General features: G+C 28.6%; 1 protein-coding gene and 1 long non-coding RNA gene across 2 annotated transcripts; both read right to left on the bottom strand.

The window, feature by feature from the left end:
• Nucleotides 1-510: 510 nt before the first annotated feature.
• On the bottom strand, nucleotides 511-1,090 carry LOC127739659 (uncharacterized). The gene is made up of 3 exons (XR_008002208.1): nucleotides 993-1,090; nucleotides 651-752; nucleotides 511-544 (listed from the first exon to the last, which is right to left on the bottom strand). It is a non-coding gene; the product is annotated as an uncharacterized LOC127739659 (long non-coding RNA).
• An 84-nt stretch (nucleotides 1,091-1,174) lies between these two features.
• On the bottom strand, nucleotides 1,175-3,277 carry LOC107487912 (ornithine aminotransferase, mitochondrial-like). Its single transcript, XM_052262547.1, has 6 exons — nucleotides 3,184-3,277; nucleotides 2,983-3,020; nucleotides 2,449-2,679; nucleotides 1,844-2,002; nucleotides 1,451-1,522; nucleotides 1,175-1,339 (listed from the first exon to the last, which is right to left on the bottom strand). The coding sequence occupies exons 1-6, from the start codon at nucleotides 3,275-3,277 to the stop codon at nucleotides 1,175-1,177; spliced, it is 759 nt and encodes a 252-aa protein (XP_052118507.1).
• Nucleotides 3,278-18,291: the final 15,014 nt, after the last annotated feature.

The following is an 18,291-nucleotide window of genomic DNA, read 5'->3' as shown; positions in this document are numbered from 1 at the left end:
CCATAGCTACTTTTTATAAGCATAGCCTTAGGTCCCACTTTTTTTTGTATACTACAGCTACTGTATATAAGTGTAGCCTTAGGTCTCATTTTTTTTCTATATATGTCTAATAGTTATTAATACAACATAATAGTTAATAATATGATTACATATATAATAATTCTGCATTTTTATTTAAATGAGTTGAATATTATAAAATAAAAATAAATACATAATTATACTTATAATACACTTATAATAATTATACTTATAAATGCCTGGTAAGAGAAGTGGCGAATTACTACAAAGTTATGAGCTTCAAGAAATTCAAAGAAATAACACACTTATAATAAATTGCAAAGCAGTATGTTCTTCAATTATTATAGAAATATCATTATGTTAAGGACATTTTTGTTGTGGGGGGGGGACTATAAGCCAACTTGTTCAACTATTGAGTTACTAACTTCAGTCAGCTCTTGGTCAGGGCTCCTCGCCAATAGAGACACTTCAAGTCTTGCATCATTGTTGTCAGCTAGTTGAGCTTCAAAATCTTCATCAAATGCAACTGACAGAGGTGATTTCAAATTCAGAATGATATATTGAAATTGATATTATAAAGCAATAGATAGCTAGGTAAATTAATTATACAGCAAAATAATTAAGTTTTGTACCTGAACCATAGAGAGACAGTAGCTTTAGCTCCTTTAGGTAAAACTTTATAATCATAGGATTTAAGAAGTTCAGCACTGGCCAATGGATTCCCGCCAAAGGTACTGTAATCAATAATATACAAAGAAGTTCAGCATTCTTCTCTTGTTTAATTAATAAACAAATTTGCTTTCATTTCAATAAATGAAATTACTCGACCTATACAGAAGACTAAAAAATATTGCCAAGTGGTAAACAGAAGTATAAAACTTCAGACAACAGTCACAACTATCGGTAAGAAAATGTAAATAAAGGAATCATAATAAAGACCATTTATAAAAAGCATTTGTATGATAAAATCAAACCTTCCATGCTCTCCTGGTTTTATACAAAGCATTACATCCTTGTCTGCAAGAACTGCACTCACAGGAAAAACTCCTCCACCCAATGCTTTCCCTAGTATTTGAGTAAAAAGACAGAATAAGGTTCAACTCATAGTGCTGGGAAAGAATAAAAAGATATACAATTCACAAGGTTAAGCTGATTTCTATTTTCTAACCACAACATCTGGGCGAACTTCTTCCCAGTCACAAGCCAGCATCTTCCCTGTTCTTGCTAACCCAGTTTGTATTTCGTCTGCAATCATCAGCACATTATATCTAGTGCAAAGATCTCTAACAGCTTTCAAATAGCCATTCAGAGGAATGATTACCTTGAAATAAATAATAAAAACATATCAAAAGATGCAACCGAGATATGTACTTTGAGAAATCAGAACATAATAAAAATATGAATATTCAACCGAATGTCATAGCTCTTTGACCAAAATGAAATCTATAAGCACACCTATCTTTTTCTTAGCCAAAGAATTTGAAGAAGCAACAAGGATTTCCCACTGTATGTAAACATAATATAAAACAATCAAATGGTGAGACCAGAAATAACACCATCAAACTATAACATCAGGGTATAATGTATATAGCAACTTCTTTAGCATCTCAATTTTCAATTCAACCAACAAGGTGAGTGTTGCCAAGCAGATTAAGTGTTCTCAAAAGATCATACCCCAGCTTCACCCTGGATGGGTTCCAAAAGAAAGCTAGCTATGTGTTCTCCTTTTTCTGAATTTTTTCACAGAAAAAAAATCAAAGATCAGTCAATTTAAACTAAAATATAGTGATGAAAATGTAAAGCAAAGTATGGGAGCACTAAGAACCTTTAAAAATTCTTTCAAGGCCTTCTGCATCACCAAAATCACTTTAAGATGGCCAGGCAATAAAGGACCAAAACCCCGGGTAGCTTCATTGTCACAACTCATAGATATAACAGCTAGTGTACGGCCATGGAAGTAGCCACAACATGACACAATAATAGCCTGCCACAAGTATCCGTGAACATAAATAGACAAACACCAGGAAAATTCAAATCTGCATCTCATAAACAGAAAAGAAGATGCTATATTTTGAAGAGTAGACTTCCTTCATTTTATCTTTGCAGAGGAGGAGTACCAATACATCTTACAAGCATTTAGTTACCAAAATATTTATTGAGAACATAAGTCAAAACAGATTCTTCAGGCCATAGCTAAAACATTTCTCCTTTAGTTTTGCAAATACTATTAATATCCACAGAGAAAAGGGAGTTGGGGGAGGAAAAATAAAGTCATAAAGTATTGTGGATTTCAGCTTAGCGTGTCATGAGATATTCCTTGTGTACTAGGCCACAGACCCACACTAAGCAAACATTTACTTCAACCTCATAACCTTGGAAAATGTAAAACATTAAGATATGACTACTGTTAAGATGATCTCATTGTTATACCTCATCTTTGGGAATTCTTTTCTTTTCATAACCCCACTTTCTTGCTAATTTCAGAGCTGTTTCCACTCCTTCAGCACCAGTGTTCATGGGAAGAACCATATCATAACCAAGCATACTTGTCAAATGCTCAGCAAATGGTGGAAACCGATCATTGTAAAAGGCTCGAGACCTTAGGGTCAGCTTTTCTGCCTGCTCTGTTAAGGCTTTCAGAATTTTAGGATGGTAATGTCCCTAAGGAAAAGACAGGCACATCAATAATTAGAAATTAACTTCTATAACTCATTTGGGCACCATTTCTGAATCAAAATTCGAGATCTATAGCTTAGGGAATAACCATGAGACAAGTGCATAGCAACCAAAGGACATCATCACGCACTTCAATCATGAAAAAGGAGCAATGCTTTAATACCAGAATTCATGTAAATGCCAAGCACCTCTGAGCAGGAACAGGGAGATCTGGTACTCCTCCAGAAGAATTGCCATATAAATATAAAAACAGAGTTTAGTGGAGCATCACTTCTTATTTGTTTGCACCACAACAAGATTAATGATAATGCCTTCACATATATAACCTGCTTGATTAAACACAACAATCAAAATAATATTAAGCAAATCAAAACAAGCTATATATATGTATTTCACAGATTAAAACTCCCAAATTAAAACCCCTAAAATCGGAACCCTAAACCTCTGAAATTTCAGAACCAAATAGAAATCAATACATACATATTCAACGATGTGAGCATAGAGAAGACGATGATGAGAAGCACGGAGATGATGATGGTGACGGTGGCGCAGCAACAGCGATGGTCAGAACAGCGACGGTCATCAGCGATTAGGGCACGGAGAAGACGATTAGGGTAGAACGGAGAAGAAGAGCGATGGTCAGTGCAGCAACAGCGACGGTCATCAGCGATGGCGAGAATGGCGAAGGTGAGGGTTGTGTGCGACAGGGTTGGCGAAGGTGAGAAGCGCAGAGATGAGAGCGAACAAGAGTGACGGTCAGTGGTGAGTGGTGATGAGTGGGTTTCTTCGTGATGGTGAGAGGGTTTCTACGCGATGGTGAGTGGTCAGTGGCGATGGTGAGTGGTTTCACGATCAGTGCAGGGATGAAGGAAAAGGAGGGAAAAAAGAGGAATTTACAAAAATTTTACTAAGTGTTTCGAGAAAAAGAGGGGAAAAAAAGTTACCAAGTGTCAAGTTTTTGGCTTTAGATACATTAGGCATCACTTTTTAAGTATACTTAAAACTTAACAAATAAGCTACTTTCTAAAAGCGTTTCCTTTGATACAAAAAGTGAACCCATAAATATTAATCTAAGGCTACGCTTTATAAGTGATTTCTATAATACCTAAGGCTACACTTTTTAAATGATGCCACAATTGTGTATCATTTTCCCTCGTAAAAAGGCAACACGGAGAAAAGCGTAGCCTATTCATAGAATAGGATACACTTTTCAAATGTAGCTTAAAAAAAGTGTGGCTGAATGGGTATTTTTCTTGTAGTGTTAATAGAATATATAATGGAAGGGATAGAAGCACATGATCACATAGGATTTGTTTCATGAATATTATTAAAACTTTTTTATTGAAACAAATTCTACGTGCAATTGAGGTAAAATATCCAACTCGTGATAAATTATAAGGTCATTTAAAAATACGGATGCTAATTCTCTTTTTTCTGAACAATATCTAACTAATAAAGTTAATGAGATGGAATAATAAAAATTTTAAAAAATTTTATTTTTTATTAAAAAATAATAATTATAAAAGACAAACTGATTAAAATAAGATAAAATCAGATAAAAATAATAATAAAAGTTTAAAAAAATATTTTTATTTTATTTTTTTTAAAAGACTAATTATAAAAAATAAATTGATTAGCATAAAATAAAATAAGTTAATAATAAGAATTTAAAAAATGTTCTGAATTTTTCTTTTTTACAAAAAAAAAAGCTAATTATAAAATATATCATATTCATTATTTATAATGTTATTATAAAATAATAAAAAAAAGAATACAAAGATATATGGTCACAAATTTATTAATTTTAAACTAAATTTTAATTTTTTATTTTTTATTTTAATTCAAATATCAAATTATTGGCTAACATATTTAAATTATTAAAATAGAATTAGTTGTTTAAGTCCAATTCTTGTAATTATATTTAAACATTCAAGTATATAATACTATTAACCATTATAGCATACTATTACTCACAAAAATTAAGATTACAACTTAATAGAATAATGGAAGGGATAGAAGCAGATGATCACATAGGATTTTTTTATGGATATTATTAAAACTTTTTTATTGAAACAAATTCTACATAAAATTGAGGTAAAATATCCAATTTGTGATAAATTATAAGGCCATTTAAATATACTGATGCTAATTCTTTTTTTTCGAGCAATATCTGCACAATAGAATTAATAAGATGGAGAAATCAATGTAATAGGTGAAGAAATCACTTCACAAACTAAACTTCCCTTCAATATAAAACCGATGAGAAGCGTCAAGGTCATGAGGAATGTAATCATACAGGCGTATATGTTTCGAAGAATAAATTTTTTATCATGCTGAGACTTGCGTGTTTACTGATTTATCCGACAAGAATAAAGATTTTGAGATTTTGGACAGTATGTCACCATCATTCTATAAAGAGATACAAACTTGTATCAATAGAGAAGGAAAGTCGAAGCCAAAATCGAGACTAAGTCTCCAAAAAATAACCCAACCTATAAAACTATGCTAAAATATGTGAGTAAGTTTGTAAGATAAAAGAAAAAATTAGTAGGAGCCAATAATCCACCATCTATCTAAAACAATTTTTAAAGCATTTTTCATCACATAGTTCGCAAAAATAACAAAACATAAGCACAAAGTTCAATTATCAAATAAGATGGTAGAAATTAGACAGCATAAACATCCGTTAACTTTTAACATAGATAAAGCACAGTTAACAAATAGAATAAACTTACAAACAATAGCGAATTATTAAAATGAAATATTAATAATTTGAATCTATATATAATGATCTTTATTAGATGAAAATTAATAGATTTTATTTATTAAATTATATATATAAATGATACATATAGAGATATGACTATTGAATTGACTCACTTTGAGAATTTTTAATAGTTATAATTACCATATATTTATCAATAGAATATTCTCATGATGAATAAAATATTATAATTTTCTTTTGACCTGCAATTATCATAGTAAATGACAATGTATTTATTATACTTTGATTCAATGCTAGTTGAATGGATATTGGGTATGATTTAAATGCTTGTGAAATTAATGATTAGTCACTATGAAATTCATTAAATATGGTAATGAGTTCGAACTCTACAATTATAATGAATGAATTAAACAATGCATTGGCCAAGCAGTTTGAATAAATAAAAAAATGAGTTCTTAAGTCTTCCATAAATTATTATAATAATGATAACAAGTTAAAGTTTGACAATCAAACCGTATTCTAAAAGTTAGCCAAGAGATAAAAAGACAGAAAGAGTTATATTTTTATTTTTCTTGGGTTCTTAGTAAAAATATTATTACTTGGTAAAGAATAATATAAGGAGTTATATTTCATATTAATGAGTGTTGTTAGACGCCAACTTTAATTAGTAAATTTAGTATGACTAATTTACTACTCGCTTAGTATTGAACCTATGGGTCGTTAGAGTGTTCTAATCCTTGGTAAAGAATTATTTAATAATTACTTTAATTATTTGATCAAATAAATAATTATATTAATTCAAATAGAATATTATTATATTCTTTGCTAGCACCATAAATATAATAATATGATAATCGAGATTATTAAATAATTAATTATTTATTCTATGATGAGTATTAAATATGGATAAGATCTTAAATGATTCTATTTCAAATTAAGTTGTAATTTGATTGATAAGATTTGCTCCTAAAATCAATTAGCAATCTCATACTATATATATATGTGGTAAAGAAAACACCACGGTTTTTTTTTTTTTTACCTCCACATACACAAATAGTCCAATTCTTGGTGAAGAATTGGTAGTGCAAGGAGTTGCAAGAAGTTTTTCAATTAAATCTATAGGTTAAGGAGTTGACAATAAGGATCAGTTTTGGTGTGGATATAAATAGTAACTTTATACTATCAAAAGAAAAAGTTTTATTCAATAACATACTCAGGTATTAACATCTAACTCGTCTTATTTCTATAATACTTTAAGCATAAAACAGATCAGTAGAATTATTTTATTATTTCTGCTGTATGTTATGAACAGTTTACTCAATTATTAAGTAAGATGGTAAAAATTAGACAATACAAATGTCTATTAACTTTTAACATAGACAATGCATGGTTAATCAATAAAATAAATTATGCGAAAAAACAAACAATGACATTTAAGTTAACTTCTATTTCAAAAATATTTCGTATAGTTATAAACATTCGTCAGTATAGTATTTAAATATGTACATTGTGGATAACTTTTTTTATTATGTAAAGAATCTTAATTATAAATTCAAACCACCAAAAAATACGAGGTTAAGTGTTAGTATCGATAATAATATAAAGTAAGAATTTTTTTTTTGGCTATCTTTATTTTTAATTTTAGTTATGCCTGTATATGTAAAATGTTAGCTTTATGTCCGAAAAAATTTAGTTCACATTTATGACATAACTGCGACTAGGGAGAATATGTTTTGTGTGGTACTTCAAATATTATGATTATTAAATATATAATTTAAATGAATGTATAAAATTAAGATATTTATAAAATGAAATTAAAAAAATAAATAAATTCTTAAACTTTATTATATACTAAAGATAAATGTGTCATTTTCTAAAGTGATTGTTTTCTATTCTCTCCTTTTCTTTTTCTATTTTATCTCTATTCAAATAATAAAGAAACATAATGAGTGACAACAAAGAACTCAGAATTAATTAAATACTGATTTATATATTCTTCTGTAGTGCAAAAACAAGAGATTGGAATTGATTGATTATTCTCATGGGGGTGTAGGATGCCAATTAACATTCCAAAGGGAAACTGAAGTCTTTAAGAAAAGGCACTATTTTGTGTTAATTTTATGTTACCAATGTCATTTTATAATTTTCAATAAAATTATAAAAGATATTCCATTTTAGCACTTGTTTTCAGAACAGATAAAGTGCCACTTTAATGTAGTATATCTAGTTAGGATGAATACATAACAAATTTGATTATAAAAGATAAAATAAAATAAAAATAATAAAAAAATCTCTCATTTATTTTTTTTATAAAAAAAAATAATTATAAAAGATAAAGTGGTTAGAGTGAGTGGGTGGGTGGGTACAGGGGGCGATTATGGCTTTTCTGCTTCATCTAATTATGCTTCTATTTATCTAAATCAATTGATGCAAAAAAAACAATGTAGCAAGTTTATTTTTATTTTATAAAGATAATTAATTATAAAAAGATAAACTAATTAGAGAAAAATAAAATAATACAAATTTTAAATATTTTTATTTTTTATTAAAAAATACTAATTATAAAAGATAAACTGATTAGAATAAGATAAAATAAGATAAAATAATAATAAGAATTTTAAAAATATTTTTATTTATCTTTTTTTTTTAAAAGACTAATTATAAATCATAAACTGAATAGCGTAAAATAAAATAAGTTAATAATAAGAATTTAAAAAATGTTCTGATTTTTTTTACAAAAAAAAACTAATTATAAAATATAACATCATATTCATTATTTATAATGTTATTATAAAATAAAAAAATACAAAGATATAGTTGTAAATTTATTAATTTTAGACTAAGTTTTGATTTTTAATTTTAATTCAAATATTAAATTATTGGCTAACATATTTAAATTATTTAAACAGAATTAGTTGTTTAAGTCCAATTTTTGTAATTATATTTAAACATTTAAGTAAATAATATTATTAACTATTATGTCATACTATTACTCACAAAAACTAAAATTACAACTCAATAGAATAATCGAAGAGATAGAAGCAGATGATCACATAGAATTTTTTAATTCGATGGATATTATTAAAACTTTTCCAATAAAGCAAATTCTACATGCAATTGAGATAAAATATCCAATTCGTATAAGGCCATTTAAATATACTGATACTAATTCTTTTTTTTCCTGAGCAATATCTAACCAATAGAGTTAATGAAATAGAAAAACTAATGTGGTAGGTGAAGAAGTTACTTGACAAACTAACTTCCCTTTAATATAAAACCGATGAGAAGTGCCAAGCTCATGAGGAATGTAATCATACAAACGTATATGTTTCAAAGAATAAATTTTTAGGGATGTAATAAAAAAGAACTCTTGTCCGTTACAAGTAAATTTTTAGAATATTAGTGATTCGGATATATATATATATATCACCATTTTAGAAGAAGATAAATTGAAAGAACATAGCAGTAAAGGATATAATTTTATCTATATAGGATTAATATAAGTAGTCATAAAGCCTAATTTTAGAATAGGAATTAATTTGTCTATATTATTAACCTTAAGAGATACCAGATTAAAAAATTTTAGTGATTCATTAATAGGAATATTAGAAAGTAACTGTTATGATGGACCAGTTTTTTTTAATTGTTACCCAAATTATGCTATAAATCTAAAAAATGAATACACTTGACAAGCCTTAAAATTGCGAGTAACATCTGATGAGACCATTATAAATGAGAAATATGATCCATTCGAAATAATCTATAGAATATATTATAAAATTACTAAAGTTGATTATGACTTTAGAGCATTAAGACAATCCTCAAAAGACGAAACGATAATTATGCATGCAAATCTAAAAAGATCTAATATACAAAGACCTAGAAGATTAAGACATGAAGAATTAAAAAGTCGTATGCCTGAAGAATGGATAATACATGATGGTATTGAAGAACCACAAATACAAAATACTAGAATAAGGGAAATAATAAGAGAAGGACCTGATATTAGAATTAGGATGAATAGATCCCAATCATTAAGAATTCTTGATAATGTTGAAACTATTAGTCATAGAAATTCTATAGATAACTCATCAATAGGAAATATTGATGATATTGTAGGAATTGACAACAGAAGGCCACATATAGCCACTGCTGTATATAAATCACCTTCAGAATTTGATCCAAGGAAATCACAAGTTTTATCAGTAATTATAAAAGAAGAACCATTTGAGATTGATAAAGAGTGGATAAGACAAGATTTTAATGCTGATTATAATAAATCACTAAGAGATTGGTATTTTACCAACCATTCAGAAAATGAAGTTATTAGACTAAGAGAACTATTCTATGATTTTATGAAAGAAAATAGAATTAGCTTATACTTCTTTGACTGGTACGTTAATTATTACTCCAAACCCGATAAGAAATTATGTCCTTTAACAAAGCCAACTGTTGTTTGGAAAACAAGCTCAGGATCAGTAATAGAATCTGAATATCCCCCTAAAGAAATTATTAAAATACCAATTGGAAAAGACTTAGAAGTTGAAGCGACACCCTATAAAGATAGCAATGCAGATGGAAATATAGAAAAAAGAGATATTAAGAAATTACATTAGCAATTAAACTTTACTAATACCATGTTAGATATAATGAAAAATCAGTTAGGAAGAATGGAAAATATGGAAAAAGTTATTAAGGTAGAAAAACCCATAGAAAAACCTATATATAAATTACAAAGTTTAGATAATATTAGCTTAAAATCTAAAGTAGAAACAGAAGTTGAAGAACTAAAAGAAAAACTTAGAAGTATTAGTCTAGGAAAATTAACAATTAATACATTGCAAAAGGAAGAAGAATTAGAACTAAATAAAATATCCTAACTAACAATTAATACATTACAAAAGGAAGAAGAATTAGAACTAAATAAAATATCCTATAAAAGAGATTATCCTAAAACCAGAAATTATTATCCTAGACCATCACCAGTAGATGTAGGCCTAGAAGAACGAACACAATTAGTACAAAATAGTTTTTCAGGATCAGACTTAGTAGAATGGAATATAGATGGATTAAGTGAACAAGCCATTTTAGATCAAATGTGTAATATGACTATGGCTGCAACTGCCTATAAGATGAGAAAAGCCTCTGATAAAGAAGCAGCAATTATGATAACCCAAGAATTTACAGGACAATTAAAAGGTTGGTGGGATAATTTTCTCAGCCTCCAAGAAAAAGAATTAATTATTAATAGTATTAAACAAGAAGATCAGTCACCAGACGCTACATCCACGTTAATATATACCATTATTAAAAATTTTGTAGGAGATCCCAGTATTTTTAAAGATAGGATACATACTCAATTAATGAATTTAAGATGTCCAACTATGTCTGATTATAGATGGTATAAAGATGTTTTTATGTCAAAAGTTATGATAAGAGATGATGCACATGCGCCTTTCTAGAAAGAAAGATTCGTAGCAGCCTTACCAAAATTATTCTCTGAAAAAGTATTACAAAAACTACAAACACAGTTTGGGACCCAGATTCCCTATAATTCATTAACCTTTGGACAATTGCATAATATAATAGTACAAACAGGTATAGAAGTATGCATAGATACCAAGATACAACAGAAAATAAAACAAGAAAGTATCACGGAAAAAAGAGAGCTAGGCACTTTCTGCTATCAATATGGAATAACTTCTGAAAAAGCACCTAGTGGACAGCGTTAAAAGAAAAAATTTTTATAAAAAACCTAAATATAATATAGACAAACCCCTTTATTATGAACAGAAATATCATAAAAAATTACATAAAACCCCTAAAGGAAAATCTAAATTTTCTAATAAGAAAAAACAAGTAACATGTTGGAAATGTAAAAAACAAGGACATTATGCTAATAAGTGTACGACAGAACAAAAAATAAATAAAATAGAAAATAAAGAAATAAGCATGCTTTGACAGCTATACTAATCAATTCAGAGTCAGAAGAAGAATCAAGTTATGAGGGTTCTTCTGAAACTGAAGACTATTTTATACAACAATTAGACTTTATGTCAGAAGAAGAGAGCTCAGGAGGAAATAGTGGAAAGGAGGAACAGGATAATAATAATTGTTTAGGAATAGGATTATGTAACTGTAAAAACTGTGAAAAAACTGTAAATGTTTTAACTAAAGAACAAACTTCTACACTAGTTAAAATAATTGACAAGTTAGAAGATACACCATTAAGGGATGAGTTTATAAGACAATTAGCTGAATTAGTTAAAAAAGAAGAAGAAAGTAAGCAAGAAATAAGACCAATAGAAATAAAAGAAATTTATAATCGTTTTAAAAACCCACAAGAAGAAGTTTCCCTTAATTCTCTCAAAGAAGAGATAAAAAGGTTAAAAAGAGAAGTTTCAGAATTAAAACAACAAAACATTAATATGGACTATAGATTACTAAAAATAGAAGGAGAAAACATAAGAAAAACCCAAGAACAATTTTTGCAAAATAATGAAGGGACTAGTAATATAACAATTTCCGAGAATTATATTAACCTAGGTACAGAAAATTATATAAATATTTTAACATTATTAGTAAGTCAAAAATGGTTCACTACAATAACTTTAATAGTAGGAGAAGAAAAATTTGATTTAATAGCTATGGTAGATTCAGGAGCTGATGTTAATTGTATACAAGAAGGATTAATACCCACAAAATATTATGAGAAAACTACAGAAAGAGTCTTAATGGTAGAAAATGACAAAATGACTATAGACTATAAGTTATCTAAAGCAAAAATTTGTAAAAATAGGGTATGCTTTGCCACTACATTCTTTTTAGCAAGAAATATATCTCACCAAGTTATATTAGGAAATCCTTTTACTTTATTATTATATCCCTTTAATGTCGACATCGACGGAATAACTTGTACAAGAATCTCCAATCATCCTGTCCATTTTAAATTTCTCACAAGACCAAAACAGCATGAACTCAATATGTTACAACACCTATCTACACATGTTAGTGTAATGGAAACAGAAGTAAGACAAATTAATTGTTTGAGTCTAGAAAAAATTTTACAACACTTACCGCGTCAAGTTAATATTATAGAAAGGAAGACAAGACAAATTAACTACTTAAACCAAGAAGTTACACATAAAAGAATAGAAGAACAATTACAAACCCCAGAAATACAAGGTAAAATAAAAGCAATTGAAGAAAAAATTAAGATAGAATTATGTAGTTTAAATCCCACAGCTTTTCAACATAGAAAATTACATGAAATATCTTTACCATATGAAGATGGGTTTAATGAAAAAGATATACCAACAAAGGCAAAACCGATACATATGAACAAAGTGTATCTGGAATATTGTAAAAAAGAAATATAAGAATATCTAGATAAGGGACTAATAAGGCCTTCAAAATCACCTTGGAGCTGTACAGGCTTCTATGTGATGAAAGCATCTGAAATAAAAAGAGGTGCTCCAAGATTAGTTATCAATTATAAACCTCTAAACAAGGTATTAAAATAGATTAGGTATCCTTTACCAAATAAAAGTGATTTAATTAAAAGATTAAATAAAGCAAATATCTTTTCAAAATTTGATTTAAAATCAGGTTATTATCAATTTGCAGTAAAAAAGGAAGATAGATATAAGACAGCTTTTATAGTACCCTTTGGACATTACGAATGGAATGTAATGCCTCAAGGATTAAAAAATGCACCAAGCGAATTCCAAGAAATAATGAATAATATATTTTACCCGCATATAGAATTTACTATAGTATATCTTGATGACGTATTAGTATACTCAAAAGGAATAAAGCAGCATATATATCATCTAGAAAAATTCATGGATATTATAAAAGAACAAGGATTAGTTTTATCAGAAAAGAAAATAAAAATTTTTACAACTAAAGTAAGGTTCTTAGGATATGAAATTTATCAAGGAACTATAGTACCTATTAAAAGAACCATTGAATTTGCAGATAAATTTCCAAATGAAATAACTGACAAAAAACAACTACAAAGATTTTTGGGATGTTTAAATTATGTAGCAGAATTCTTACCTGGAATAAGAGTTACATGCGAACCTCTTTATAAGAGATTAAGAAAAAATCCACCTCCATGGACAAAAGAAATGACTTCCATAATAATAAAAATAAAAAATGCAGTAAAAGAAATACCTTGCATAAGTATACTAGACCCATCGGCTAAATTAATTGTAGAAACAGATGCATCATAAGGAGGATATGGAGGAATTCTTAAACAAATACCTCCTAATAACTCAAAAGAACAAATAAGAAAATATCATTCAGGAATTTAGAACCAAGCTCAAAAGAACTACCCCACAGTCAAAAAAGAAATATTTGCCATAGTATTATGTGTTTCAAAATTTCAAGAAGATTTATTTAATAAAACCTTCTTAATAAGAACTGATTGTAAAGCAGCTCCAAATGTTTTAGAAAATGATGTCAAAAATTTGGTTTCAAAACAAATATTTGCAAGATGGCAAGCTATTTTATCATGTTTCGATTTTACTATTGAACATATAAAAGGAGAACTAAATTCACTCCCTGACTTTCTTACTAGAAAATTTTTGCAGGGAAAGAATGGAGCAAAAAGCAGCCTCCAGTGAAGATTATGGTCAACCTTTTAACCAAATAAAAGAAACAAAATTACCTGTTACTGTTGTACCAGCAAAATAATTATCATTAAGACCTATGACAATGTCACAGGTTGTAAAAGCTGCACCATCATCGTCATCATCTTCTAAGAGCCCTTTAATTACTACTAATAATAAATTCACATTACTACAACCATCTGACCTCTATAATACTCAACCCTTGAAAGAACAATTTCCTTACTATGAAAAACCCAATCCTATAAAGATATTAACCATTGAAAAAGAGTGGTTCAAAAAAGACAGAAAAACCCTATACAAGACCATTTTCCCAAATACTTTCCATTATATTCCTATTAACCCACAAAAAACCCAAAAATTTTATGAATTCATATTAGTAGACACCGGATCCATTGAGTTAATACATTACAGAAATTCCAACACCAAGCAGCCTATTTATTCAAAAATAAAAATTATAAAAATATTATCCTTGCAAGATTGGGAAATACCCCCATATCAGTCTAAAAGCTTCTCATTAAAATTTGAACCTCAGAACTATACCTACTATGATTACCAAAAAGCTTGGAATCATGTTTTATTTCTATCACCAAATCCCCATTCTTGGTTCATTTGGTTCAGAAAGGGGATATCATTACAATTTCCCAAATGGTTTCAAGCATGGTTCCAGAACTTTAGACCAATGGAAGCTTTCTTCCCAAAAGAAGTCAGTATGGCGTATGAATACTTTAAAAGCAAGTCATCATTCCTACAAGAATATAAGTTTATTTCATTCATAGCAGCCATGGGAATAAGCTGGATTATGACATGGGAATATGATTCAGCAGCATATGAAGAATCCCCAAGCATACAATATCTAGTAAGAGTAATAAAAATTAAATGGTGGAACAAATATGATATAAATTTACTAAGAAGAGCAGCTATTGATCAATGGTTAACAATATCACAAAAGCGTCCAGCAATAACAGCCTCAAGCACCACTAATGAACAAATAGCTTATAAAAAAGAGACCCAATTCTTAGCACAAAAGAGACAAATTATGGCAGCCCTAACTGCAGCAACCTCAGAGGAAGATATTCAAAACTCTCTACAAGCAATACAGACCGTACCTCTTGGAGAAGACGAAGAGGTCTAGTCCAGTCCAGCTCATTACTATCAAGACTCTCAAGACCTATTTGAGATGTAACAAGTACTGTATACGCAATCAATGTAAAAGCCCAATCATAAAAAAAAGAGTAAAAAGTAAAAAGTAAAAAAGTAAAAGTAAAAAGTAAAAGCAAACAGTGAATGTCGGCAAACAGTAAAAGCAAACAGTACTGTCGGCAAACAGTACCCAAATAGTCATCATTTGGGGTCTATAAATACCAAAGCCTCACTCATTCAAGATCTTCAAAAACTTGAAAGCTCAAGAAATCTCTCTACTCTTATATCTTCTTATTTTATAAATTCTCCAAGTATTTGTAATCATCTTCAATAAGTGTATCAACTCTGCAAGCAATAAAAGTACAAGTTCATTTTTGTAAGCTTACTATCTTTCTTTTATTTATTTTCTCAATTATTATTCTTATACCATGAAAGAGTTTTATAAAAGGCTTAGATCTTTAAAATTAGTTAGAAGAAATATGAAAACAAGAGTAATGGCAATAGATAGAAAAATAAGAGAACTACTAACTGAATCTTCGGAATTTAAAGTAGAAATAAAAAAGATGGACAAGAAAATAATCAGAACCAAAAAGTTTCTACAACAAATTAAAACCAAAAAATCAGTAAAAATCGCTAGACAAACTATTAAGAATAAACGCATTCATTATGTTAGAATGATGCATTACTTACATGTACAAGGCATGAGACAACTTTTAGAGATAGAATCAAGAATACATGTATATAACGTTCAAAGAATGGATGGCAATCCCCAACCTATAGTACCCGTACAAGATCTAGAACTTCAACCTTTACAAGAACCTCAACCTTTACAAGAAACAAATCAACCTATAATAGCCCAACCTTTACAAGTGGTATCAGAGCCTGCTTAAGAGGAAAATATCTGATAACATTTATAAAGAAATTATTTTTAACTGGATTTTTATTACAAGTCTTCTTGATAAGCCTCAAACATTTTATAGTTACAACTTTGAAGTAGCAGTGAGAACTGTTAATACATTGGTCAGCCCAGATCGTAGTCCCGGTTGTAAGTTCTAGAAAGGCAGTGAATCCGTTGGTTAACGAGGGTGGTCCCGTAGCTCACAAAGTTCTAACCATAAAATGGCTAGTTTATTGAGAACGATGAGTCATTTAAATCTAGGAAAAAATAATTCCTTAGTAATAAAAACAGATAATGATGAAGCCTCCACCTCTGGAACTAAAAATGAATTAGAAATAGCCAAATTAAAAGAAAGTTTTCATAATTGGAATATACCTATAGTAGAATGATTATTAAACTGATTCACTTTGAGAATTTTTAATAGTTATAGTTTGTCAATAGAATATTTTCATAATGAATATAATATTAGAATTTTTCTTTGACTTGCGACTATCGTAGTAAATGATAATGTATTTATTATACTTTGATTCAGGACACCTAATATCCCATAATGCTAGTTGAAAGGATATTGGATATGATTTAAATTCTTGCAGAATTAATTATTAGTCAATATGTAATCCATCAACTATGGTAATGAGTTTGAACTTTGCGATTATAATGAATGAATTAAACGATTGACCAAGGGGTTTGAATGAATAAAAATAGGTGTCTCTTAAATCTTTCATAATTCAATATAATATTAGTAATAAGTTAGAGTTTGACAATCAAACCGTACTCTGATCTAAAAGTTAGCCAAGAGATGAAAAGATGGAAGGAGTTATATTTTTGTTCTTCTTGAGTTCTTAGTAAAAATATTATTACTCAGTAAAGAATAATCAGGAGCTATATTTCATATTAAGGAGTATTGTTAGATGCCAATCTTGATTAGTAAATTTAGTATAACTAATTTACTACTCGCTTAGTATTGAACCTATAGGTCAAACACTAACGACTGTTCTAATCCTTAGTAAAAAATTATTTAATAATTATTTTGATTTGATCAAATAAAATATTATTATATTCTTTGCTAACATCATAAATATAATAATATGATAATTGAGATTATTAAATAATTAATTATTTATTCTATGATGAGTATTAAATATGGATAAGATCATAAATGATTCTTGTTAGGAAATTATTTAATTTTCTAATTTATTTGTGAGCAATACATATATTAATTATAATCACAAATTATGCTATTTCAAATTAAATGACTTATATAATGGTGATCTCATTTATTGTTATAAATGCTAAATTGAATAAATCATTATTACTTTTAATTTGGAATTAAATGAGAATAAAACCAAATATTATCGTTTGTTCCTTGGATAATTATCTTTTTGATTTTAGATATATTATCTTTTGGACTTTAGATACTATTTTATTTGGGATTTAGGGTTTAATAATACCATTCTCAAATATAAATAGGCATTCAGGGTTTCGGTCCCCAACATATCAAAGCCGCATTTGTTACTTTTTTCCCATCAAAAGAGTCACAGTTAAGCCGTCTAGGAATACAGAAGGCTTTGGTTGAGGAAGATTGAAAGAACCACAAGATCCAAATTCTTCCATCAATTTTTGACTCTTATGAATAAAGATACGCTTCCGCATTATGATCTATTTTTTGTGGTTCAATATGGATGATCTAAATTAATTGAATTTAATTTATTTTAACAAGTGATATCAGAGCCATTCATAATTAAATTATCGAAATATTTGATTTTATTTTATTGGATCAATATATATACATATGCATTGTTTACGTATAAAATTGTTGCGCGTTTGGTGAAATTGTTTCCACTATGCGCGTGCGTCATATGTGTATATGTATATTAGTATTTTCACTGATGCATCATGAATAGGGATGGAAAAAGGCCAGGCGGCCTACCAGGGGCCTGCAGCCTGGCTTGTGTTTGGCCTGGCCTAGCCTGGCCTGTTATAAAATAGGTACAGGCCCAGGTTCTTTTAAAAGCCTTAATACATTAATAGGCCAGGCCCAGGCTTACTAATTAGCCTTATAGGCCTGTCAGGCCTGCTTGAGCCTATTAAAATATAATTAAATATATGAATAATTATTATTATTAATAAAATTATGAGATATTTTAAATTTATTATATTTTATTATAAATATTTTTGTATATTTTAAATATGTTAGA

The sequence above is a fragment of the Arachis duranensis genome, chromosome 1, assembly GCF_000817695.3.
Source record: "Arachis duranensis cultivar V14167 chromosome 1, aradu.V14167.gnm2.J7QH, whole genome shotgun sequence".
Classification (NCBI taxonomy): domain Eukaryota; kingdom Viridiplantae; phylum Streptophyta; class Magnoliopsida; order Fabales; family Fabaceae; genus Arachis; species Arachis duranensis.
This window is presented reverse-complemented; position numbering and strand designations above follow the sequence as displayed.

What these genes read in the sequence shown, in the direction of transcription:
- LOC107487912 (XM_052262547.1), bottom strand. Translation starts at nt 3,277, where the DNA reads ATGACCGTCGCTGTTCTGACCATCGCTGTTGCTGCGCCACCGTCACCA. An exon ending in TTATCATTAATCTTGTTGTG is followed by an intron (nt 2,680 to 2,982) that starts GTGCAAACAAAT and finishes TCTTTTCCTTAG; the next exon opens with GGACATTACCATCCTAAAAT. An exon ending in CCTTGAAAGAATTTTTAAAG is followed by an intron (nt 1,523 to 1,843) that starts GTTCTTAGTGCT and finishes GTTTACATACAG; the next exon opens with TGGGAAATCCTTGTTGCTTC.